The sequence below is a fragment of the Ammospiza caudacuta genome, chromosome 7, assembly GCF_027887145.1.
Source record: "Ammospiza caudacuta isolate bAmmCau1 chromosome 7, bAmmCau1.pri, whole genome shotgun sequence".
Taxonomy (NCBI): Eukaryota; Metazoa; Chordata; class Aves; order Passeriformes; family Passerellidae; genus Ammospiza; species Ammospiza caudacuta.
This window is the reverse complement of record NC_080599.1, coordinates 43,183,092-43,208,976: the sequence shown is the minus strand read 5'-3', so window position 1 is coordinate 43,208,976 and position 25,885 is coordinate 43,183,092. Positions and strand designations below refer to the sequence as shown.

General features: G+C 46.1%; 1 protein-coding gene across 1 annotated transcript in view; it reads left to right on the top strand.

Annotated features, from left to right (window-relative positions):
• LRP8 (LDL receptor related protein 8) overlaps positions 1-25,617 on the top strand; it is a 169,794-nt gene extending 144,177 nt beyond the window's left edge. The window contains exons 5-18 of the mRNA XM_058808279.1: positions 1,900-2,262; positions 8,440-8,562; positions 11,478-11,597; positions 11,727-11,852; positions 12,551-12,722; positions 15,049-15,276; positions 15,794-15,912; positions 17,350-17,489; positions 18,623-18,764; positions 19,214-19,366; positions 20,072-20,302; positions 22,110-22,178; positions 22,417-22,589; positions 23,472-25,617. Of these exons, the coding sequence (XP_058664262.1) occupies positions 1,900-2,262; positions 8,440-8,562; positions 11,478-11,597; positions 11,727-11,852; positions 12,551-12,722; positions 15,049-15,276; positions 15,794-15,912; positions 17,350-17,489; positions 18,623-18,764; positions 19,214-19,366; positions 20,072-20,302; positions 22,110-22,178; positions 22,417-22,589; positions 23,472-23,510 (2,198 nt within the window). The 3' untranslated portion in view covers positions 23,511-25,617. The remainder of the gene's footprint in view (positions 1-1,899; positions 2,263-8,439; positions 8,563-11,477; positions 11,598-11,726; positions 11,853-12,550; positions 12,723-15,048; positions 15,277-15,793; positions 15,913-17,349; positions 17,490-18,622; positions 18,765-19,213; positions 19,367-20,071; positions 20,303-22,109; positions 22,179-22,416; positions 22,590-23,471) is intronic.
• Positions 25,618-25,885: the final 268 nt, after the last annotated feature.

Here is a 25,885-nt window from a genome sequence, read left to right as displayed (position 1 = left end):
TAGATGACTTCTAGTCATCGGGTAAGGATAGAGAAATCTGCTGAATGGAGATAAAGAGCAGAATTTGGGTGATATTTAGAGCATTTTAATGGGCTCAAGTTTGCCATGAAAAAGAGGAAGGTTTTTAGATGCTTCTCCACCAGACTGTGCTTGTATTTCAGGTCCTTATGAGAAGGATTCACCTCCTAGTATTAGTTCCTTCTGTTTGGAGAGGAGAAACTGTGGCTGTTCCAAGGGACAGGTGCCTGTTGAGGGCATCTCAGTATCTAAAATCCTCTCCCAAGTGCAGAAGGAGCTGAGCAGCTCCTTTGGTGCTCTCTCTGTGGCATTCCATGATTGGTGTCAAGTGGGGCAGCTGAGATTCTCTTTAACATTTCTCCCTGCTGGAGAGAGCCTGGGTCCTGGCCAGTGCATGGCAGCATTGCAGCAAGGAAGGCAATCCTCTTTCTCTTCTAATTAGGTGGATTGCTGTGCTCTAACATCTGGAAAACCTGGGGCTAAATGGCACAGAGCACAGGGCAGGAGGGGAGAGGTGTGTATATATATAATATGTGTGTGTGTATATTCACATTCTGATGTAAAATGAGACACTGCTTAGGTTATCAGGCAGAGCCCAGCAAGTTTGCCAGACAGAATGCAATTGGGCATCTGTGCAAGTGGACATTTCTTAAATGCTGGATAAATACAGCTTTATTCCCAGGTATAAATCAGACATAATATTGCAGTAGAATCCCAGTGGGTTCCTGTCACTGGCTGAAATCTGGGATATGACAGGTCTTTTAGAGGGATTCTGCTGCTTTCCAGGTACAATTGCCATTGCAGAGATTGGTACTATCTAAACTGTGTGGTGTTGTGTAGGGGCTCTGCAGATATGGCAGTAAGTACTTCTGCTTCTGAAGACAAGAAAAATTCCCAAGTACAGTATTTTAAAAAAATTATTGCAATTTATATGCATTTATATTTATTGTAATTTATCAAAGCCATACTTCCCCATAGAGGGCTGAAACTGCAGAAGAATTCTTTTGCAAGTAACTACCTCAAAGTACTTCTGGAGAATTTCTTCCATGGTTTTGGTTCCCCTAAGCCTTGACAGAATAAAGTGACTTGGAACTGCACTTTGTTGGAGTACCTGAAAGTTTAATTTGAGCAGGCATCTCTGGTTCAGCTGTCCATTAGGCTTGCAGAGGAGAGTGCTCCACTCAGCTTCTATCTGACAAGAGCCTCATTTGTATGTTAATGTTGAGTTGTGATTTCCAGGGAAGGCATTCAGCGTGTTGTAAAGGGCCTTACTGGCAGATTGCAGCTAAATTGATGCTCGACTCACTAAATATTTACCCTACACATCCCACTTAATATGTCCAAAACCAGGCATACTGTGAAATCCTGAAACCTGATTCTGTGCTTATGAAAGTCAGGAAGCTGGTAATGTCAGCACGGAGCCAGGCAGAGCCCTGGTGCTGCCAGCACAGCCCCAGCCTCTCCCTGCAACCTTCCCATTCCCAGTCCCATTCCCAATCCCATTCCCAGTCCCATTCCCATTCCCAATCCCATTCCCATTCTGTGCTGCTGCTCCTGCCTGGGGCTCACCTGGCTCTGGCTCCCCTGGCTGTTCCTCAGTGCCAGGACAGCGCTGCTCTGTCTCTCCCACCTGCAGTTCCCACAGCCCTGCTGCCCCTCCTTCTGCAGAGCTGCTGGGGTCCCTAGAGAACACGTCCTGACACAGCTGAGGAGCGCTGCGGCCCCACCAGCTCCTTGCCATGTGGTAACCACTGGGAGAAATGTTTGGGGTAGGACAGCCCTGGCAATGCCTTTGAAACACCCTGAATGTGCTAAAGCTGGGCCAGTGCTGAGGGCAGGGTTGGAGACGTCCCAGCTCACCTGTTTGTTTTTATTCCCAAGCCTGTTCTCCCAACGAGTTCCAGTGCAGTAACAAGTCGTGCATCTCCATCATCTTCGTGTGCGACGGCGACAACGACTGCGGGGACGGCAGCGACGAAAGGAAGTGCTCCCCCCTGACCTGCAACCCCAACGAGTTCCAGTGCAACAACAGCGTGTGCATCCCGGAGCTGTGGGTGTGTGACAACCAGCCCGACTGCGAGGACCAGTCCGACGAGTCCATGGAGAAGTGCGGCTACGACGCCAAGGCCCTGAACACGTGCGCGGCACACGAGTTCCAGTGCGGCAACGGAGAGTGCATCCACCTCAACTGGAAGTGTGACGGCGACGAGGACTGCAAGGACAAGTCTGACGAGCAGGACTGCCGTGAGTGTCTGCGGGGCAGGGCTCTCTGGGCTGGGGCAGGGGCCAGGAGGCTGCCTGGGCTCTGTTTGAAGGCAAGGCTTCGATGTCTGAGCAGCAGCAGTGCCACACAAGGAGCCCTTGCATCCTACATGGCTGGGTGCCCAGCCCAGCAGGGTCAGGTGTATTCCACACTCCTTTTGTGCTTTTTCCTTGAGAATCCAGAGAGGAGGTGTAAGAGCTGTTGGATGGTACCGTGCCTCAGAAGGGTTCTGTTTCACTAGAAAGACAAGGAGTGAAAAGTGGAAAAAATGTTCAAAGCCCTCAGGCTGCATGGTGGGGTCAGAGCCTGGAGGTTAGAAGCTGCTATGCTAAAGGGAATATATGATCAGCAGAAAAAATAATTCATTTTCTGCCTCTGAAGTTGGAGTATACTGAACAAGGCAGTCAAGAGAAGTACCTCTGAAGAATCCAGTTTGAAATGCTTTTTGAGCTTAGCTTGATAAAGGCAGAGAGCTAATAAATAATGGATTTCTTTTCAGCTGGCTTTATGCATGTAACAAGCTGGTGTTGGTATGTGTGGTATTTTGAATGTTTCATCCATTTTTAGCCACTAAACTGTTCAAGCTGGTCACTTACCTGAGGAGGGAGAGAGAAGAAAACAAGAGCAAAATGTTTTGCTAGAATATTCATATGACAAGATTGAAATTAAATATTTACATAGCTGTTTATATTTAGCAGCTCTGACATTGGGCCACCTCTGGGGAGGAAGGCAGCAACCAGCTGCAAACCCAGGGATTTTTGCAAGGTGTCTAAGAAAATGTATCACTTCTGCCAGCACCATCTTTTCATACCCATGACAACACCAAGGCCAGGGTGATGAGCAGCAGTGTGGGAGAGCCCTTCAAGGAGCTGGGGATCAGATTTCCCTCCAGGCAGAGGAGCAGGTGTAAATCCAGTGGCTTCTTTAACAAGAGAAAGATGTGGTGAATCCCAGACACCACTGTTAGCACTGCAGGAGAGCAGAGTCATGAGCCACAGGTTACCTTGGAGCTGCTGTGCCTTTAAAATTGCCAAGGACTGTTTTAAGAGAGGCAAGAGCTGAATAGGAGAAGCCAAAAATGTTTTGTTAGGAAGAAAGCAGTACCTGTTGGGTACAAGGCTGTCAGCTCCACCCAGGGAGGGGTGGATTAAGGTAGGCTGTCTTTTCCTTCATCCCCAAGGTGCTGAAGTTGCTGACAGAGCTCTTGGGCAGCAGGTACCCAGGCAGTACTGCTGGGCTCTGAAGGACCATGGGGACTGTGGAGTCAGGAGACAGAGTTGGTTCCTGGCTCTGTTTCAGGAAGGCCAGCAGAAGCACAGCTGCTGGAGATGGGCACTGCTGCCTGGCTGGTTTGGTGCCTTTCCATCCTGAGCCCTCCCACAGGCAGTCCTGTACCTGTGTCCCCTCCAAATCAGGAGACAGTGGCAAGGGCTGTGCTACAAACAAGGGTGCAGAACTGGTGTCTGGTACAGGGGACTCCAGCAGAACTGATCTCTGTCCCATGGGGTGCATTCCCTGCAGTGACAGCAACCTGAGAGGATGGCTGAGATGGGACAGCTCAGGAGAGGGCAAGGTGAGCTCCCCTCTGTTGCCAAGTGCAGAAAGAAAGGAGCAGCTCACTGATGGGGCTTTCTGATGAAATGCCTCTTAAATTTCAATCCCTCTTCAACATGAAATGTTTTAAGTCTTTTACAGGCCCCGTTTATTTTGACACTCTGCTGGGTGAGAGGAGTGGGACTGTGCCCATGTACCTTCCTGAGTAGAGGGCCCACTGCTCCCCAGCTTCTTTCCTTGGTGTGACAGGCACCAGGCATGTCCAGCCTTGTCAGACTGCTGAGCAGTGAGAGCACAGCTCCAACCAGCAGCACCTGCAGAGGCAGCTCCCAGCACACAGCTGGACACTGCTGCAGCACAGCACGGTGCTGACAACCAGTGGAGAGAGGGGGAAATGTGGCAGAAGTGACTTGGGAGAATTCTGAGCAGTGGAGATTTAGCACAATGAGGGTCTCTTTCTAGGAAGTCTCAGTCCCACACAATGTGCAGTTTGTCTAGCTGGGAGAAACAAGGATGTGAGCTGATTCTGCTGCCTTCAGTCCTGTGGACTGGGAGACAGAGGGATTCCAAGCCCCATTGTTTTAGCTACCTCTGCACACAGTGCCTGGTTCTGGTGGCAGCCCAGTGCCACAGCAGTGTGTGAGCCCACACCCTGCATGCGTGGGGTTCTCTCAGGCAGCAACCAAGAGAGGCCTTGCAGCACTGAGTGCACATCAGTGCAGCTGATGTGTTGGCTGGGTCAGAGCCAAAATTCGTGTTGCTTCCCCCTCCTAAATGCAGCTGTTGCTGGGGTGCACCTACTTGCAGGAAGGGACATTTGGGAGCTCTTGAAACTCAGCCTCACTGCTCATCTGTTGGACTGGAGAGTTTAGGGACCTTTCTGATTATTTTCCTCTGCAGAAATTCTCTGTTTGAGATCAGAATCATGGGACATGCAGAGAGTTACAGGTGTGTGACACAGCTCTGTCCCCTTAGCAACAGGGATGGCACATGGGCCCCTTGGCTGGGCTTCATTAAAACTGCAGATCCCACCACTACATCTTCTCTTGCAAATGGGGATCATATGGGGTTTGTGCAGTATAAACAGAGGGATGGGAACTAATGCTTTAAAAAAAAGTCATGAGGCCATCAACCATCATTTGTTATAAACATTTTGGATTGGTAAATGAGTAGAGTAGAAATGAAGGGTGACAATTGGTGAACAGGTTTTGGCAGCGAGACAGCAAATAAATGGGAAGGAATGAGTCATTTCAGGAAAGCTGTGTGAGAACATTGGGTGGCTGGGGTTTTTTTCCATAGCATATATATTCAAATATGTATATATGTATATTTATAAAATGAACATTAGGTTAGATTTATTAGTCTCCAAATCTGGAATGGTTATATTTTTAAATGTCCTTTGCAACTTGCATTAAGGCATCCAGGAGGGAGAATAAATAATGCTTACAACTGACAGCAAGAAAAGAGACCCCTTGAGACCTGACCTCACACTTTCCTGCCTCTGTCTCCCCATCTATAACATGGCATTGATGCATTTTGCAAATGTTGGGATTTTCTTTTTTGGGAAGGAAGGAAAAAAAACCAGAAACCAGAAGAAACTGAGGCTCAGGTTTGGAGTCTGGAATAGACCTGCTGAATTTGAATGATGCAGCTTTGTGCCTAGGATTTGTAAATGGGAAGTGTGTCTCTTTGAGGAGGCCTGTTAATTTAGCAGGGCTTTGGTAATTAGTTTTGTATTTGATTTGCTGAGGAGATGGCTGTAAAACTACTGAGATTTCACTGATTTAAACCTTCCAAATTAGGCACAGCAATTTTCTGAATATCTTGTGCAAATAAACAGCCCAGCTTTCCCTCTTCTTGAGTTACTTTTTCTCTTTTCCTTGGGAATGGCCTTAATGGGAACCTGCTGTCAGCTCTGCCAGTGGGGCTGAGATGAGTTAGTGCCTCCACTTCAGGATAATTTGGAATTCTCCTGAAAAATGCAGCAAAAATTAGCAATGCCATACATGCATTTTAGTGGCTTTGTAATCAGTAAGAGCTGTTACTGTATCTGCCTTTTTAGATGCCTGTTAAGAGGCCCAGGGGCTGCTCCTTAAAGGTCTGAACTTCCACAGCTCTGGTGGAGTGAGAACTGAGCCAGGAAACCCAGCCTGGTCTCCAAACTTCTGTCTCTTCTGGAAGCAAAGTTTGGGCAGTGGAGTACAGCCCCACATCTGTGTTTTGCAGTCTCTGTAGCAACTGAGCTAAGAATTGTGCTGTCATTTTTCACTCAGTCTTGTGGTGCTTTTGCAACATTGTCTTTGCAATTCCTACAAAATTCTCCTTAATTTTAATTCATTTTAGAAATAGAAACCTTTTTGTTCTAAGCATTTAGCTATAACTGCTTTTTAGAAGAGCTTTGAAGATTACAATTGAAGACAATTATAGGTTTTATAGCAGCTGTCTTCCAAATCTGTAGCTGTTGTCACACAGATTTACTTGATGAACTGGAGACCTTTTTTTGCTCCAGAAAAGACAAAATCCCATTGGCTTTAATTACGTTACACTTTTGTGAGGGGTATTTTGTGTATATATACACTAATATTTTTAGTCAGAAATGGAGGACCACCCTATCCTACCTCCACACATAGAAGTTGCTAGAGAAAAGGTGAAGCAAACTGGTTTACAAGTTAGGGTGAAGACAAGAAATAATTGTGGCAAAGGAATTTGCAGTGAGACAACTGAAAAGCCCTGCAGGGGCCAAGGTTCAGCTTGGCAGCAGTCAGGGTTTGCTGTGGAGCCTGCAGGGAGGCTGCTTTCCCCATGCTCAGGGTTTCCCCAGGCAGGTGGCTGCACATGCCAGCAACAGTTTAGGCAGAAGTGACTCTGCCTCCCTGCAGGAGTTCTTGGTGCCACTTCCAGACCTGTGCCCTGTGCCTCTCCCAGACCACAGCTTTGTTTCTTTCCCTCCTTCAGTTTCTGCACTTGGTAGAGCAGCAGATCCCACGTGCTTAGTTTGGAGCTGCTGTCCCAGATGTCCCACTGAGGTTTCCCATTCCTGTGCCTGGGTTTATTAGCTGAAACATGGCAGCACAGCTGGTCCTATAAGTGTGCTTATTTTGCTGTGGATTTTTTTCTCACTTTGCAGCTTTTTATGAATACAGTGCATATGGCTTTCCTCTCCAAGGAGCAGTGCTATTTCCAAACTTTCCTCATGTGAATATTGTGTATTTCTAATGACAGGCTTTCTCCCTTCCCCCTCCAGCCCTGCAGTTGTGGCTTTTCCTGTCTCTGGTGCCTGTTGCTGGCTGAAGATGGACTAGAACTAGTCCAGTGAAGCAGTCATGAACCTGGATCCTGCATCCTGCGGGATGTAATCACCAATAATGTGGAGTCTTTGTGCAACTGATACTTTATGATATTGATGCTGGCTCACTTCATGTCTGCAGCTCTTCCTGGGTTATCTGAAATTACTCATTTTTTATTAGAAGCAGTTTGTCAAATTGTCCAGGGCAGTCTGCAGACAGCTCTCACCTCCCATGTAGTACCAGCAGTGCTGGCCTCCCCTCAGAGCTCAGAAGCAGTGATTTTCTGTCAGCCCACACCAGGACACAATCATGTGATGGAAAGCCTGGAATCAGGAACTCTCCAGGGTGTGCTGCCTTAATAGGATTTTAAGAACACATCTGATGGGCCCCTCAGAAGGAAGCTGCAAAACGTGTCCAGGAATGAGGAGCCTGTTTTGCCAGGCTGCCTGATCCCTGTGTCAGCACAGGGCTGGTCCCAGCGAGGGGGATCTCTCATTCATGGTCATTTAGGAAGGGATATATGACTGCTTTTAGCATGGTCTGTGCAGGAGTCTGGTTTATATTTTCCCCCAGCTTTGCAGTTTATCCGATCTGGTTTGAGTCTGTTATAATCTGACCTGGACAAATGAATTTCAGGCATGGAAACTGGGCTGGTATTGTGGAGGTGTTTAGGGCTGGAAAGCCCAAGAAACATCCAGTGCAGTGGAGCTCTTCTGCCTTCCAGTGGGCTGATGGCTCATGGGCATTTGGTAACCTGATGATTGTGTCTCATTGCTGCCTTCGTCCCTGCTGTGACCACACTGCTTTGGCAGAGTCACTGCAGGTCTCTTGCCCAGGCCTTAGCCCAAACATGTTTTGAAATGTATCTGAAATGTAATTGTTCTGAGGAAGGAGAGCTGAGGAGTAGTTGCCTTTGCCTTCCCAGTGTCACTGTACACTCCCAGCTGGGAAGCAGCCTGGCCTCACACAGACTGCAGCCCCAGAGCTGCCCCACTGCTGGGAGTTTTGCTGCTTGCTTTGTTCTGTGTCACCTGAGAAACTTCACTGCCAGCACTGGGTCTGTTTTGCCTGGGTGTCCTCACATGGGCTTCGATGCTGATTTCCCAAAGATGTAGAAGTGGTCTAGGACAGCAGAGGGGCACAGGAGAACAGTGGCTGAGGCAGCTGCTGCCTCTGTTGCTTTGGTGGGAACAGCCGATACTCTGATATTTGCTGATGGAGGATGCAACCCCAGCAGTGTCAGAGGGACATGGCTGATGGGTACCACACAAGTGACTGAGTTCTGTGTGCCTGATGCTTGAATGTGTTGTCTTAAAGCTCTGGTGACCTGCCGGCCAGATGAATTTCAGTGTGGTGACGGGACCTGCATCCATGGAGCAAAGCAGTGTGACAAGGTGCACGACTGTCCTGACAACAGCGACGAGGCCGGCTGTGTCCAAGGTGGGTACAGGTGCTCCTCGTGCTCCATGGGGTAAATCTGCCAGGGCTGGTGGCCTCTGGGCTGCTCCTCTGGGCCATGCCAAGCTGCTTCCTGTACAGTTTGAAGCCATTTTTGCAGTGGGATTGCTTGGGAGAGATGATTGTGCTGACCAGGCAGACTGCATGACTTGAAAAGTTCTTTGCATGATGCTTTAGGCTCAATGTTCATTTGCTTAATCCCATCCCATTTCTGCTAATGATGCCCTCCTGAGCTTTATGTCAGCCTGTTTGTTGTCACGAGCCTCATCTAACTTAGATGCTTTCCTCTCTTGCCCAACATGACAGAGTCAGCATGTGAAAGTCCCAGCAAGTTTCAGTGTAAGAGTGGAGAGTGCATTGACGGAGGCAAAGTGTGCGATTCACATAGAGACTGCAGGGACTGGTCTGACGAGCCTCTGAAAGAATGTGGTACAGTACTTGCCTTCTACGTGTTGCTCCTGTTGTAACTGCTTCCCCTCTTCTCCATCTGCTGCTCACAGCTTTGAGTGTAACCACATGTAGCTGCTAATGCTATTTCTCACTCTGCTCCTCTTTCCTTGCCTTTATTCTCTCATCACCCTTCATATGAATATAATTAGTAGCTTAGTCTGATCATCTGTAACTTTGAACTGTGCCCTTCTCCACTCAATTTTTATTCTTGGAGGGATGTATGAACTGAGCATGGGACTAGGAATGAGGAATTCCCCCTCTCCCCAAATACTGGTGTCCTCCACAACACACACCAGTTTATTTAGCCTCATTGCCTAAATTATCTTTGAATTCTAAGATGATGATAACACCATAAAAATATAGCGTTGGGAACATGCTTTGAAGGTGAAAACATGTAGAGTGGCAGCAACCCCTGAGAGAGGACTTCAGCCTTTTCTGGGTTGCACATGTTGCTGCTTTTCCCTCAGCAAAGACAGCAGGCTGCTCTCTGCAGCTCCTGCCAGCTCTGGGCTGTGGGAATGCCAGGGCAGTCGGGGCTGTTGGAGCCAGGGAACAGAGCTGAGGGCACAGAGCTGTGCCCTTCTCCATAGGACAGCCCTCTCTTGCCCTTCCCACCAGACATTGTGGGCACCAGCCCCAGTCTGCAGCATCACTCAAACACGTTTGTTGTTTTTCCCAGTGCAGAGATGTCTCCAACAGGCATCTCCTTCCATGCCATCATGGAGCTCAGGGGCTGCCCCTTACATAACTCCTGTTCAGAACTGTCAGTCTCTCCCTGTTTTAGACAAGGAAGACTGTGTGCTTGCCTAGTGAAGGTGCTCCTACCTCATGCTTCCAGTGTGCCCTTGCTTTCTTCCACTAATCCTCATCTCCCTGTTTCTCTGAGTGGGTGTTGCAGTGTCTGTCTGTGGAGGTCTCCCAGCAAAGCTGGCAGCCCAGTTTGTCAGAGGAGACTGGGCAGTGGCACAGCTGGGCTGGTGCTCAACCCATGGTCATGGTGCCATGATTGTGCCGCCCTGGGCTGGCAGTGAGGTGTTGTCTGAGCTGGGAAGCAGAGAAGAGCCCCCAGGGGAAGGTGTTTCTCCAAGGGCACAGTGCTGTGGGTTGCTGGGACACTAATGCCCACACAGGTGATCCCCACAGGAGGCAGAGGTGCAGGACACACTCCCCAGCTCAGTGTGTGTCTGGCCATGCTAAACTCTGCAGTGCCCTCTGAGAGTCCCCCAGAAAAGCACTGCAGAAGGCATGACAACACTTGGCTATTTTAGCCAGGCAACTTGCTCCATTAATTATGTGTTGATATCTCTGTATGTCCCTGCTAGGAAGGTGAAAGCATCCCAGAGCTGAGTTGGATTCCTTCTGGCATGGTATTTTCCCTGTCTTACTGACTTAATTGGGTTGTGGTTGTTTCCATTTTCTTCCAAGAGCAGTGGTTTATTGGCTCTGCTGTGCTGCTCACCTGCAGTGTGCAAGGAAGCAAGAAATAAAAGATAAATGAAAAATTTGCCTTTAAATTGCATTATAGACTGAAGCAAATCAGTTTTCCTTGTTCTGGTGAGTCCACTATCCCTGAAATCCCACAGCTCCTGCTCAGCAGTCTTCCTTAAGGAGAGAACTTTCTCTTCACCTTTTGTAGGTCAATTATAAGAAGAAGAAATGTTGTCTCTGACAGAAAACCAGCTTTTCCCAACCTCTCATTCAGTTCTACTTTTAATAATCCATTTATTCTGTTTTTCATTTCAGCACTTGAGAGCAGGATCAGACAGGTGGCCTTGGATTAGAAAAGGCCCCAGGAGAGTTTGGGGGCTGTTGCTTTGTAAATTGCACACTGGGGGTGCCAGCAAAGACTGTTGTGGGGAACGTGTTTGTGGGAGGATGTATCAGTGCTAATGGAGTATCTCTGACAGACTGCACTTCGGTGTTTTCTGGAATTTTTCACATAGATCATTCCTTGGAGCTAGATGGGAAAATAGTAGAGTATTTCAAAACAGCTGGCCCCTGGGAGATGAGAGTCCCCCAGCATGAATTATTAAAGCTCAGAGAGACTGTTCAGAAAAATCAACATGAACCAGCGCATGGGGAAGGAGGAGCATGCTGGTGAGAGCCCTTAGGTCCCTTGGAAGTTTCTCACATGTGGCAGAACAGCTCAAAGCAGCTGCTCTCTGAAGGGATGAGATGCAGAGACTCACATACGCTGTATCCCCAGGGCTCCCCATTCATTCAGCCACTAGCTTTGAGTCCAAATGATCCCCCAGCATTGGTTTGGAATAATAAAGAGCAAGAAAGTGATACAGTGGAGGCTTCCTGTCTCTGAAGGCACTCATGCTCTATAGGGCCTGCACCAAAACTGATAGAAATGGGAAAATTTCTAAGGAGATCTCTTAATTTTATTCAATCTCACAAGTAAAAGCCCCGTTTGTCATAGGTGATCTGTGTATCCCCTGCAGGTGTTAATGAATGCTCGATGAACAACGGTGGCTGCTCACACATATGCAAAGACTTGAGGATTGGTTACGAGTGCGAATGCCCGCCTGGATACAAGCTTCTGGATAAAAAAACGTGTGGAGGTAATTGACATGCAAACAGCAGTCCCTTGTGTTTCACCATAGAGAGACGTGATTATATTCACTTGAGCATTGCTCCATCACAGATGGTTTGATTTCAAGTTATTGATGGGTTTCAAACACTCCTTTCAGACATAGATGAATGTGAGAATCCAGACGCTTGTAGCCAGATCTGCATTAATTACAAAGGAGACTACAAATGTGAGTGCTACGAAGGATACGAGATGGACACCCTGTCCAAGAACTGCAAAGCTGTAGGTAAGGCAGCGCCACAGGCACTCTGCTTGAACACAGGAAACTCTGCTTGCTCAACAGCACAGCTCTGCTAAGAAAACACGCTCCCAGCTGAGGCAGGGGAGTGGAAACAAAAGGAAACAGGCAAATCAAGCAAAGACATTTCACTGTGAGCAGCACAGAGCTGCTGCAGCAATAGCAGATGCGTCTCTAGGCAAGAACTACTGATCATGCAGATCAGAATATTTTAACAGTGTACAGAGCAAGATTGCAGTCACTACTTGGCTGTTTGAAGCTGAAACTAGAAAAGAAAGTCTCTTGACAGGTGTTATTGAAAACAGTGCAGCAAAAACATTTTATGGTAGTAGTATTGAAAGAAAGAAAACATCCTGATTAAAACAGGGTATCTGAGCCAGCCCTCCACCCTCCCAGCTGTAAGTCACCAAAATCTGGCCCAGGATTTTGTGCTGAATGAATTGAAGATGAGGCCATTCCCCAGAGGCTGTCCAAGTACCAGTGTGTGTCCAAGGGCTGCAGGGGTGCCTGCATGTGACAGCCCTGCCTCTGGACCAAGTTTCCTCTTGCTTCCAGTGTGGTGTAAAGCTTCAGTACAAACACAGCTATCGGTGACTGATAATTCCATTCTTGTTTGAGAAATGAAAGCTGAATCCAGCCCCTGGGACAGCTGCTGAAGTGACAAATGTGCTGATTTTGTGTGGTAGGCAAGAGCCCGTACCTGATCTTCACCAATCGCCACGAGGTCCGTAAAATAGACCTGGTGAAAAGGGACTATTCCCGCATCATTCCCATGCTGAAGAACGTGGTGGCACTGGATGTGGAGGTGTCAACAAACAGAATATACTGGTGTGACTTGTTCTACCGAAAAATCTACAGGTAAGGGGCAAGAGAGGATGTGTGTGCTGGTCCCCTGCCAAAGCTGCATTCCCTGTATCCCCTAAAGCAGTCCAGAGAACAGTGCAGGGTAAGGGCACCTGAGGGCTTTTCTGCCCTGACAGGATAACCTGTTGTGGCCCAGACTTGGTAATCTTTTTGGGGAATTGATAAAGACATCAGAGGCTTGTGCAGTTATCTCTTTGATAATACAGGGTGACTTTTCACCAATGCCAGTTCCTGCTGCACTCAAGCAGTTAAATGTAGGGCTCTTGTTTCCTGAGCCATGGATACTGCAAAGCAGGGCCAAGGCTGCTGCTGCGCTGTGAGTGCTGTATGGGAGGCCACAAAGGACCTGGCATCTGGAAGCACAAAGCAGGCAAATGGTGGAGCAAGGAGGCAGCCACACAGTCACAAGCTGCTGCCCACTGTAGCCTCTGGTAGATTGGATTGAATTCACAGCACCTGACCACAGTACACATTCTGTAACTCTCATTCTCACTCCTCCTTCAGCTGTTTTTATGGCATCCATCACAATTATTATGTGCTGGGGCTTAGCCAAAAAAGCATTTAATTTATGTGCTGAAAATCCCCCGTGTATATTCTGATTTGCACAGCTATTGCAGCTTCTGCAGTGGTTTGCTCTGGATTTCAGCTAATGCTCAGGCACAGGCTGACTGGTGTCAGCACGTGGGAGCCAGGCCAGGGTTTCTACAGGCACTGGTAGCTCCCATGCCCTGCAGGGATATCTGCCCAGGCTGTGCTGGGCATTGACCACCAGCAGCTGGGCAGGTACCCTGAGGGGCCTGTGGGGCTCTGAAAGAGGAGGGATAGCTCAGGAAAAAGCTGTCAGCACTCACTGGGTCTGTCTGGGCAAAGGCTGAGTTCGTACACAGAGGATTATCCAAGACACTGCTCCTGCAGCTTTCCAACAGCAAATATGCTGGAGTACCTGGGAACAAGCAGTCTGTGGTTGAGAGGCTATTGCAAGGTGAAAACTGTGGGACAGGAGGTAATCACTGGCAAGAGATCCTGTCTCATTATGGTCACCTCATTTGCCTTTCCAGATCCTGTCCTGTTGAGGTGATGTCTCCTTTGGGGTGTCACATCTTTTACAATATTTAGTTACTGGGAGAATTGAAAAGTCACCTGTACTTGAGCCCTTCCACTGTGGAAGCTGCAGGAGCCTCTTGCCTTTCCCTCCTGTGCAGGCACAGGTGGGAAGCAGGGAACACAAGTGTTCCACTGGCAAGGGATCACTGGCCTGGAGCTGGGCACTGAGAGCACAGGGTCACTCTGGAATACTGGAATCTTGGGAGCACTGTCAGATACCCATAGAGCCCTGAGGTACCATCCCTGTGGTGCTGGGTCAGAGACAAACCAAAACCATTCTTGTAGGAAGATGCAGCAATGTGCTGGCCATCCAGGCTGACTCTGCATGGCCATTCCAGCCCTGACTGCAGACTGTAGAAGTGTCAGGAATTCCTGGGTTTAGATGTTTCGGTTCCAGGGTCTAATCTGATATTGGAGAACTCAGCTCCCATGCAATTCACCTTCTCATTCCATCAGCAAAGGCAGGATGGGCAGTGAAGAGGAAGCCTCTTACGATTCCAAATATGTGGGGTAAGGGGCAGAAACTTCTGCTTTATAACTGTTCTAAGATGTACTGTGTTATTCTAAGAGCCAGACTAAGCTTCTGCAAACACTGATGCAAACTCAGAATAACTCATTTCAGTGCACTCAGCAGAATTGATATTGAGAGCAGAATCAGCCTGTGTGGTTGTAGGAGCAACATTCCAGTTATTTATGAAACATCCATGTGGAGTCTGCTGCCTTTCATTATCGTTTTGAAAGATTTTGAAGCTGCCACTAATATTTAGTGAACATTTTGTTTGTATCTAGTGAAATCACTTGCCAAATTAATGCAGCTTCATGAATTCCTTTGATGAGTCATAATTAGCTACACAGCTCCTAATTCTGCAGTACATTTAAGCACATTTATTGCATGCTCAGTTCAACTCTGCTCAGCAGAGCTCTGGAGATTATATTTTTCATGTCCATAAATCCCACAAATCAGTGCTGTTGAAGTTAACATGCCAGAAGTCAAATGTTTTCCTGAATTGTGCAGTTACAGTAGGAAGCAGGTAGAATGATGAAATGCACAGTTCCCCACTGTGGAAATGCTGCCATATGGGAAAGGGGAAATAAGAGGCTGTAGGAGCAAGCAGAAGGTTGCAGGAGCACCGTAAGGGTTCCTGTGTCAGCCATTCCGCCCCTGGGCCCAGCTCTGGGAGCCGTGTGGGAGCCCTGTGACCTCCTGTCCCCGCAGTGCCTACATCGACAAAGCGAGTGACACGGCCGAGCAGGTGATCCTCATCGACAGCCAGCTCAACTCCCCCGAGGGACTGGCCATCGACTGGGTGCACAAGAACATCTACTGGACAGACTCTGGAAACAAAACCATCTCAGTAGCCACTGCAGATGGAAGCAAGAGGAGGACACTTTTCAACAGTGACCTCAGCGAGCCCAGAGCCATCGCTGTGGATCCCACACAGAGGTAGGGGTGCACACCCCAAACTCCCCTTTGCCAACAGACACATTCCAGTCACAAACCTGGGGCTGGTTCTCATCTCACCAGGACTCAGATGCCCTTTGAGATGCACCCTGCAGTGGGACAGTGGAGAGGCTTTAACTAGCCCTTGGCAAGGTCCTGCTGTTAAAATCAATTCAGGGCCAGTTCATGTGTTCAATGCACCTGAGCTGGTCCTGGCACAGAGGCTGTGCTGGGAAATGAAGTCAGCCTGACTTGTGTTTGGGCTGTTTGGAATGAGTGAATGCCAGGTACCTAACAGGCACAGCAGGAGAGTTTTCAGGGGTTAGTTACTGGGGTGAGATGCTGCATTCTGGTGCAAGTTTTGTGGCAGATTACTCAGTGGGAGAACTGCATGTGGTTCCACCAGAGGAATTAACTGCTGTAATAAGGAGAGAATCTTTGGCACATCTTACTGCAACCAGCAGTGCAAGTTTCTTAGCTGGACTCCAGCTTATTGCTTTCTTACCTGTGCCTCTGCCAGGTTCATGTACTGGTCTGACTGGGGAGACAAAGCCAAGATCGAGAAGGCCGGTCTGAACGGCGCGGGGCGGCGGGTGCTGGTCACCGACAACATCGAGTGGCCAAACGGCATCACCCTGGGTAAGTGCCCAGCTCAGAGCTGCAGCACCCACTGGGCCTGAGGGAAATCTGCTTTTGGTATTAAACAAGTGGGAAAACAAAATTGTAAATGCTCAAAGGCACCTGCACACACAAGTCCTAAACTGGTCAGTCAGTCACTGCTGCTCACACACGAGTTCCCTTACCTCAGTAGCACAGACAGAAAGTCTTGCTGTAGTCAGACCCTCATACTGCAGGAGCCTTGAGGTGCCTGTCATTGTGCCTTCAGGCAAAAGGAAAGTTTGGGGAAGGATGCAGAGCTGTGACAACACTTTAGGAGTCTGCAAAGCATTTGAATCCTTGTTTTTAAATGTCTCTGTAGCTGGGCCTGTCTCAGGAGCAGTGTCAGGCTCCTGCACTGGACTGATGAATGGTGCAGAGGGAGAGGGACAGGGCCTGCAGAGCCCATTCCCTGTCACCATTCCCTGCCTGCCCAGCTGCTCAGGGTGAATGGAGCCACTGAGGGCCGTGGTGGTGCTCACTGCCACACCAAGCAGCAGAGTGGGAAGGAGGTTTCATGGAGCAGCAGGGAACATCCTGCTCTGCACTGGGAGCTGTGTGTGTTTAACACCATGCAGATGTGAGGTTCTCTGCTTGGCTTTAAAAATGCTGGCTGTGGCAAGGATGGAGGAGGAAATGCTGCTGCCATTACATACTGCTGAAGTGCTACTGCTGGGAACAAATAACGTTATCATTTAGTAATTAAGAAATTAATTAATGACTTGTTTAATTATTATAACTGGTTTTGTTGGCTCTTATCCACTTGCATTCTGTTCAGTCAATCCCATCCAAAATAAGTGAATTTGCTCCAGAAAGAGGAATGCAGTTCTTAGCATTCCAAATAACATTGAATCCTTTCCTCCCACTCTTACCTGCACCCTCCCCAAACCTGGCTGGTTGTGGTAGGACTGTCCCCAGCAGCAGATTCTCCCAGCCTGCAGCATAAGAAGGGTTTCCTGCCCCAGGACTCTGCTTCACTGAAAATGTGTGAGTCTCACAGCTCCTTCAGAGAGGTGTTTCATTGGAATCTCAGTAGTTGTTCTCCAGCAAGAGCCAAGGCCTGAACAACCTTGGGAGGGATGAAGCTTCTCACCCAGGCACTGATGGGGAGAATCTGGGAAGCCCAAACTGCTGCTTCCCTGCTGCTCCTGATAACAAAAGAACCTCATTGTACAAGACTGTCAGTCAGGCATTCCCCACACACACAGAGCAGAATGTTCCTCCTTTTTAATCTTATTTATAGGGTCTTATCCCAGCATATCTGGGCACTGATTCAAAATCAGAACTAGTGTTAAAAAAAAAAAGAGTCCCAATAATAAAGAGATTAGTCATGCTGCCAGCAGGAAAAACATGCTGGGCAAGAGAAAAAGAGTTGCAAGAGCTGTGTGTAATTTTGCTTCATTGTATTTTACTTTCCAGATTTGCTGAATCAGCGTCTCTACTGGGTAGATTCCAAATTGCATTCACTGTCCTGCATTGATTTCAATGGCAGCAACAGAAAAGTTCTGATCTCCTCTGTGGATGATCTGAGTCATCCTTTTGGCTTGGCAGTGTTTGAGGTAAGAGTGGAAAAGGGATGCAGAACAGGCTGGAGCTTGCAAGAGGTCTCAGAGCTCTTCTTGATTGAAAGTTCTGCCTTTTGCCCAGCACAGAGCTCAGTGAGGGCAGCTGCTGCTATAGAAACCGATTAACCTCGTGTGGGCTCAGCAGGGAAATTGGTTTTTAAAGCCTTAATCAAGAGCAAAGTGTTATCTCATGCTTTTACCTAATGCAGCACCAGTGCATTAAATGATCAGGGGAACAAAGGCTTCAACTTTGGCACTCACTGTAGGTAAGTCATAGCAGAGAAAGGTCCATTGGTGTCTGGCTCAGGAAATCCCTCATCCTTAAATCCCTTATTCCTCCTGTGTGAAGTGTGTGATATCTGGGCATCTAACTTTGGGCATAGGTTTCTCCAGGTCAGTGTTGCTCTTCAGTGCTATCCCCATCAGCAGCATTTGGAAGGATCTCTTGGGTTATTCCACCTCTCTCCATCCTTCCTGGTAGGAATGGCTGTGTAGGACAAGAGACAAGTTCTGCTGTTGCTAAGCTGCCCTGTTGTCCAGCAGTGTGGCTTTCCTTCAGGAAATACACATGGGTTTGGGAGGCAGCAGCACACACACATGACCAAGCAATTAAACTGCTTGGTAATAATGTGATTCCTGGGTACCTCTTCCACCAGTAGTTCTGTATCTTCAGGCATAGTATGCCATGTAAAATATAGTAATATAAAAGAGAAATAGGTGCTCTAGGCACTGGCCTCTTCAGAGAGACCTGTTTATGCAGATCTTACCTAAGGAAAGGAGGAAAAAATCAGCAAGGTAACAAATGTTTCTAGTACAGAGTGTGGCCCTTTGCTCATGATTTACCCCAGCTTACAAAGAAAAAGCAGTTCAGAAACAACACACATGCAACTTGTCTGTACCTTACCAAATTTCTCCCTCACCTCAGTCTCAGAGCTACTCAAAATTTCACAGCACTTTGTAAACTTGTAGGAGTGCTGGGCTTTTGAACAGAACAGAAAAAAGCTGCAGACAGAAGTAGCGTGAACAGAAGGTGCCCCAAGGTAGGAACATGGTGCACTGACTCTGGGACTGCTGGAGTTCAATCCAATTTGAGCAGGCCAGGTCAGGAATGTGTGCATTCCCTGCAGGACAGAGTGTTCTGGACTGACCTGGAGAACGAGGCCATCTTCAGTGCAAACAGGCTCAATGGCTTGGACATCTCCATTCTGGCAGAGAATCTCAATAACCCTCATGACATCGTGGTGTTCCATGAATTAAAGCAGCCCAAAGGTAAGAGGTGTCCTCAGGATGTCATGGCCCTGAATCAGGTTTGTTAGAGCTGGCAAATGAAATGCTCCCTGATGGTTCTTGATGAGAGAGAATGCACAGGTAATAATGGGAAATCAATGCCTAATGCTTGAAGTTCCTGCATAATTAATTCAGCAGCAGCATTTATTGAAGAATCTGCAATTTGCTAATAGCTGTTTAATTAGCATCTTTGATAACAGTGAGTTACTCTTGTCACTGTGATGCTTCCCATTCATTATGCACTTGGGAAGTTTTTATAGTACTTTGTAAGGTTCCACCCTACCATACAAACTGTAAAGATGCTTAAGCTGCCTGATAAATTGAGGTAGGGAGTGAGAGAAGGTCTTTTCAGAAGATCTGATACCTCTTTGCCAAGGGCAGGAAATAAATTATTAGAAAAATAACTTGTCTTTTCTTCCATCCTTGAACAGCTCCAGATTCCTGTGAGCTCAGCCCCCAGCCAAACGGAGGCTGTGACTATTTGTGTCTTCCTGCACCTCAGATCTCACCCCACTCCCCCAAGTACACCTGTGCCTGTCCTGACAATATGTGGCTGGGTCCTGACATGAAAAAATGCTACAAAGGTAACCACCATCACATCTCCATTTCACTGTCCCAACAAAATCATAGTCACAGTGAATATATTTCTGATGGTGAAAACACAAACACCAACTTCTGTATTCCACTCCTTGCTGCCCACAGCAGCACTGTGGTGTCCTTGCTGAAAGCTTGCTTATTTTGGAAAGCTTCACCAGAAAAAAGATACAGCAGGAAGAGGGGAAAAAAGGGCTAGGGACCAGCACTAGAACATTGATATATTGATTATGTTATACATATATATGCAATGTGTACTTATATATCTATTTAGGTATCTATATATCTATCCATAGATAAGAAACCTGGTCTGAAGAGGACACAGTTTTTGTTGATATATCCTGAAGAGACGAGTGGCTTCACTGTAGTTTCTCCTAACATGCAATGAGTTCCTGGTACAAATTCAGAATCTTGGGAGGTTCTCAAAAACCCCCAAGTCTGTGAACTTCTTAGCTACCTTCAATACAGACTGATTTTTAATTAGTATTAATTAATCAAGCTTGACTTCAGGAAATAATTTCTGTAGCTTTAGGCAGAGCACTGTCAATAGTTTGACTATCTGGGAAATGGAATTGGAATTTAGTTTCTGCTTGTCTTCATTAAACATAACAATCCTTTTTAGATTTCTATCACCATTTGTGATTTGTTTGGTGTACTTGCTTTAACCAAATGTCATTGTTGCTCTTGGTTTTCAGAGCTTCCAACCACTGCAGCTCCTGTAGTGGTTTCCACAAGCACAGCGTCCCGTGCTGGCGGCACCACGACCATCACTGCTGTACCTGGCAGTGCCAATGACACCACTGGAGTTGTCCCCAAAGCTGTACCAGAAGCTACAATCACCACCCCAAGCCTTCATTTACCTTCCACCACATCCATCCTGATAGACTCTGAGATGACCACTGGGAACAGCAATTTGTCACAGCACTGTAAGAGAATGAGATTCCTTTCCTTCTCCTGTGTCACAGCTCCTCCTGCACTGCAGGAGACCTGACCCAATGTCAGAATTGCAGAGGGGTCAGTGCAGGCACACCCTGGTGCACAGCAGGAGACTCAGCTCCTCTCTCTGCAGGCACCTGGGCTGTGATGGCTGCTGTCATTCCAGTCACTTGCATGTCAAGGAACTTATATCAGCTTTTATCCAAGGCACATGAACAGCCCTGAGAGTTCACATCAGCCCTTGCCAGTACTGGCTCATCCCAGCTTCAGTGCTGCTGACAGTAGAATGGATGGTTCTGCTGATGCTTCCCCTGTTTTAATTGTTTAATTATTAATCTGATCCGGCACAAGTTCTGGGTGAAAAATTCCCCCTGTGCATCTTTAGTGCTGCTGGACATGTGGAATCACAAGGCAAGCTGCCTCTGGTTTGTGTGGCCGTGCTTGGCATGTTAATGTGGCCTCATCATGACACAGGTTTGAAGTTTTGCATTATTTATCAGAAGAGCATCCCAGTGGAGAGCACTAATAGGCTCTCCTCAATGCAACACCAGTCTCAGAGCTAACAGGCAATCCCTCCAGGTCCTGCTGCCAAGGCAAAGCAGAAAGGCTGAACTGCTATTAAAAAAAAAAATTCTAGTCCAGAGAGATTTTGCTCTGCAAGACCTCAAATAGACATGTATGTTTGAAACCAGTGAAATGCTGTTTCCCCTGACTGTTTCACTGTTTCCATTACATCTGGAAAGCAGCAATACACCACCCTGTCTGTAGAACTGTGCTGCATGGGGAAAGCACAGCCAATGGCTAAAATGTGTTCAGTTCTCTCTGTGCAAGTTTCTTTCAAATGAATTGATTAACTTTTTAATAAGCCATGGAAGAAAAATTCTTTTATTGTCCACTTTGGAAATAGTATAGTTTTTTTATTAAGTAAATAAACAACTATGTAATGGAACAGCTTGCCACAGGGAAGTATTTAAAAGTTGCATGAATTGGTGTATCAAAAGAAAAAGTATAGTTAGTTCCTCCTCTTGCAACTCCTGATATTTTAGCAAAAGTAGATTTTCTCTACTGATATGAGAGCTCAGAGCAAACATTTTAAAGTATAGAACTTGAAGGGTTATATTGAATTTTTTAAAACTATATTTTCCTGCAATTGCCTTTTTTTAAGTACAGTATTGAGTTTTGGGACCACTCTTGCATGCTGGGGCAGGCTGCAGCAATGAGGGATAGATGTGTTCACTAACTCCTTAGCTATAAATAATAAAAAAGGAAAAAATTAAACAGAGAAGCTGTGTAGATGGCTTTGAACTACATTCATTTTCTGACAGCTCAATAAGTCATTCATTGTGTCAGTACTAGAAAGTGTTCTGTTGTGGATTTTCGGGAATGCTCTTCACCATCCCCTGGTGTGTGCATGGCATTTCCATTAAATGTCAGGTTTTTAAAACTGGACTCCTTTTTGTGCATGAAAAATTGGAGGCCCAAGCACAGTCACCATTTCTGGTCAGAGCTTCTCTTGACATCCTTGGAGCCTGGAGTGTGTGAGTGTCCCTGCAGGGGCCTGGAGCTCTGGGTGTCCCTGTCCCCTGGTGAGGCAGCAGCACTGCAGGGACCTCGTTCAGCTCAGCCCTGATCCCTGTGCGCTGCTCAGTGTCACCTGAATCATTTTATTATTAAACTTTTTGTAAATTCTTTAATTGCAAAAGCTTTCTGATGGGCAGAACAGCACAGGTACTACCAGAAAACATTCTTTAAAAGCAGCAAACGAGTTAAATGATCAGAACACTTCTGTAATTACAGATGCAAATGATGATGAAGGCTTTGGTTCAACTGTGACAGCAGCTGTGATTGGAATTGTCATTCCTGTGGGTAAGCAGATTGGATTTAACCTTTGAGGGAGTTCACCAAAGTGCAATACCAAAATATTGTATTTACCACAGTAAATACACTTTTCCAGTTTTCATTGATGGGGTGGGAAAGAGCACAGGAACTGCTGAACTGGGGAACAGTGGCCCAGCTGTGAGAAAATGTTCTGAGCATGGTGCCAACATGGGAACATCCAGCAGATCCTGCCTCCCTAACAGCCCCTTCTGTCCCCTCTCCTCAGTGGTCATTGGCTTGCTGTGCATGGGGGGATACCTCATCTGGAGGAACTGGAAACGGAAGAACACCAAAAGCATGAACTTTGACAATCCAGTTTATAGGAAGACAACAGAAGAGGAAGATGAAGACGAAATCCACATTGGGCGAACTGCCCAAATCGGACACGTGTACCCAGCAGTAAGTACCTGAGGAGATGGCTGCTGGAGAATATTAATGCTGTTGAGAGTTCCAATAGAGAATCTGGATTAGTGTTATTTATTTGCCACATAATGACAAAAACCAGAACCTCTTTAGTATCATTGATTAGGCAGAAGCTTAAACTTCTGGCAGCCCCTGCAGTTGTCTTAGAATGCAGTGCTCTGCCTCAGATACTCGGTTCAAATGAAGAATGATTGTCCTAACCAAGGTACCAACCTAACAAAGGTAAAGCTCCCTCAAGAGCTACCCCAGGATGGGACAGGTGATTCCTCATCCCCTACTGGATTCCATTTTATCTGTGTTTAGGCTGCTACCATGTGTCCAAATTATCCTAAGGATAAATTCAGTTTCTCTACATACCAGGGAGAATATTTTCTCTATAGCAACAGTATAAAGAAAAGTCACATTCCTCATAAGGAGACGTGACTGAAATTCTGTAAGAAGTTAAGGAAAAGGATCCTCCCTCACAGCAGCATCCCTGGGGAGAGGAGCACTGGCAGGTGTAAGTGCATTGTGTTTTCAGAAGAGAGCAGGAAGATCCAGAGTAATGAGTGAAGGCAGTACAGCTCCTGCAGGCAGGCAGGTGGGTGGATAATGTCTCTGTGATCTAAAGATCCCACACAAGATCACACTGGAGGAAGTGCCATCCCTTACAAGGAATTTTATCCAATATACATGGACAGGAAACTTCCCAGCACCTCTTAGTAACACTTGAGCAAATGACCTCATTTGAGGAGGGAAAAAAATCCCTATCTAGAATAGACTTGTGACCAGTACAGGAGGGCCAGCCATGGGAGCTCTAACTAGAAATACAAGTTAGCACCAGTATCACAGTTCACAAGAGTGTTTTTCCCTCCCCAGCGTGTAGCACTAAGCTTAGAAGATGATGGGTTGCCATGAGGATGAAGATGCTGCTCCAATCACCTGAACACTGAACAAATCTGCTTTGGATCACAGAACCTGCTTCTTCTTTTTGGTCATTATTTATGTTGCAGAAGGGTAACCACAAAGTTATAATGAACTGCAAACATCCAAAGGATGTGAGAGTTTTGTATGTATAATCTTTTATACACATTTTAACTTGTTGCACTACCCATTTGTGATAGTGAATAAGCAACAGCTGAGCTACTAACTCAATGTACATAACCAGCCAGGCTGAAGGTTCAGTAGCTATTGCTTTATTTTAAGACTATATTTATAGATATTTTGTAAATATGTTGAATATGCTTTGTGGCTATCCATCAACATAAGTAAAATAAATTCTGTACAGGCAGTTTAGAAATATTTATTAACAAAATCTGGATTATAAGATCTGTTCTGTAAATATAGTAGAGGGGTGAGAGTATTTATTTTTTGTATGTTTGGCTTGCTGTGCATAGATTATCTGTGTATATATCTATCTGGATGAGATAGATATATAGGCATATAAATATATACATATATATATATAAATATATATACATATATTTTAAAACTACTAGCCTACATTTATGAAAATTAGGAATAATTGAATTTTTACAGGATGTTTGAGAAGTTTGCTTTGAAATCTAAAGACACTATGTTAGATAGAGCTGTAGTGTAAGTTAGCTGACCAGTGAAGCACTCCTTACAAACATCTCCTGATTTCCATCCTGGTTCTTAAGGGCTGCTTGTACATTTTCCAGTCTATCCATGAAGAATCCATAAGAATCCATGCAGTGCATTAAACTGGAGAGCTATTGCCTACAGCATTTCAGTCAGGAGAAACTCCTACAGCACCCAGGGGTTTTGTGCTGTATCGTGGCTTTTTTACAGCTTGGTACAAATCTGATTTGGTTTTTGTTTGTTTCTAAATGTAAATTTAAATGCTTTTCCACACTGGGAATCTTGCATCTCTTAAATCAGCTCAGAATTAACAGAAACAAAGATTTAGCCATATATTTCCACACTCCCAAGTGAGCACTCTCCCTGGTTCATCAGGAAAATAGCACAGGAACAAAAGTCACTTCCTTCCCTCCTTGCCCCTGTCCCTGCTCATACTGATAAAAACCCCAATTTTAGGAGCTGCTGTGGCACACACAGAACTCTTCCCAAGTCCTGCCCTTTGGCTGGGTCATCCTGCACCTGGCAGGAAAAACACTTGATTTTTCTCATCTCATTCTATAGGATTTCCTGGGAATTCTGTGGGAAGTGAAGACACTTACCTCCCACTGCATAATGGACTAGTACCTCCCTGAACTGTACCAAATCCTAGAGAAATCTTCCTCATGGTTTTATGTCAGTCCAAGCTTTTGGATTTGAGTGAATAGAAGAAACTCAGGCTGAGTAGGTTTGGAGTTTTTTTCCTCTTTTTTTTTCCTTTCTTTTAGAGTACATTTACAGAGTAATGTGAGCTGGAAGCTGATTCTTGACTAAGAGAAGAAAGAAAGTGTTTAAAGCCCTGGTATGCATTCCAGACATAATCCATACTCTCAAATGCCTCATGGCCTGCATAGACAATACAGAAGTAATCAAGCATCCTTCTATTCCAAATTTTAGATTTTAAGGTAGTGACAACATGAGTGAGCTATCCCATTGTTGTTTTAAGGTATGAAGCTCTCTTTCTATAAATCCATGCACTGTGTGCATGAAGAAAAAAGCTGAGCAAGGCTGTATGTGATAACACTGTAACTAACAGACGAATGTAAATATATATGAAAGTTCTACAGTTTTGATACTTTTTTAAGAACACACAAACAAACCTGTACAAACCATGTGTAAAAGGCTGCAGGTTTTTTCAAACCATTGTAAATGAACTCAATGTGCAGTGCTGATTTCAACCTTTACAGATTTATAACTACTGAGAAGTAAACACCAAATTTGTTTTTTAAGAAGTTAATTATTTTAAATAATGGTTCAGATTGGTAGGGTGATATTTAACATTGTAATCATTTCTGCTCTGTCTTGTCATTCTGAAGTTCTGTTAGAGTAAGTTCTTGCTTGGTGCCTTTTGTGTTTCAGTTCTTACCTTGCAGACAAAAGGCCCAGGGAGGGGCGGGGGGGCTCTGTGTAACACTTGCTGTACTGGAAACCAAATGACCACGTTTGTAAAACAGTGCACTGTTTCTATAGAAAGATTAAATTTTTTTATCTGGGATTACTGAACTAATTACTTCATGGTGTCTGAAATGGGACTGTATCATATTTTGTTCTGAGTTTTCCCTAACTCTTAACTGCCCAAATCCAGAGTGGGATTTGGGAGCAGTGCTGTGTAAGCAGCTGTCCAGCTGCAGTGTCACAGCAGCAGCACTGGGGAC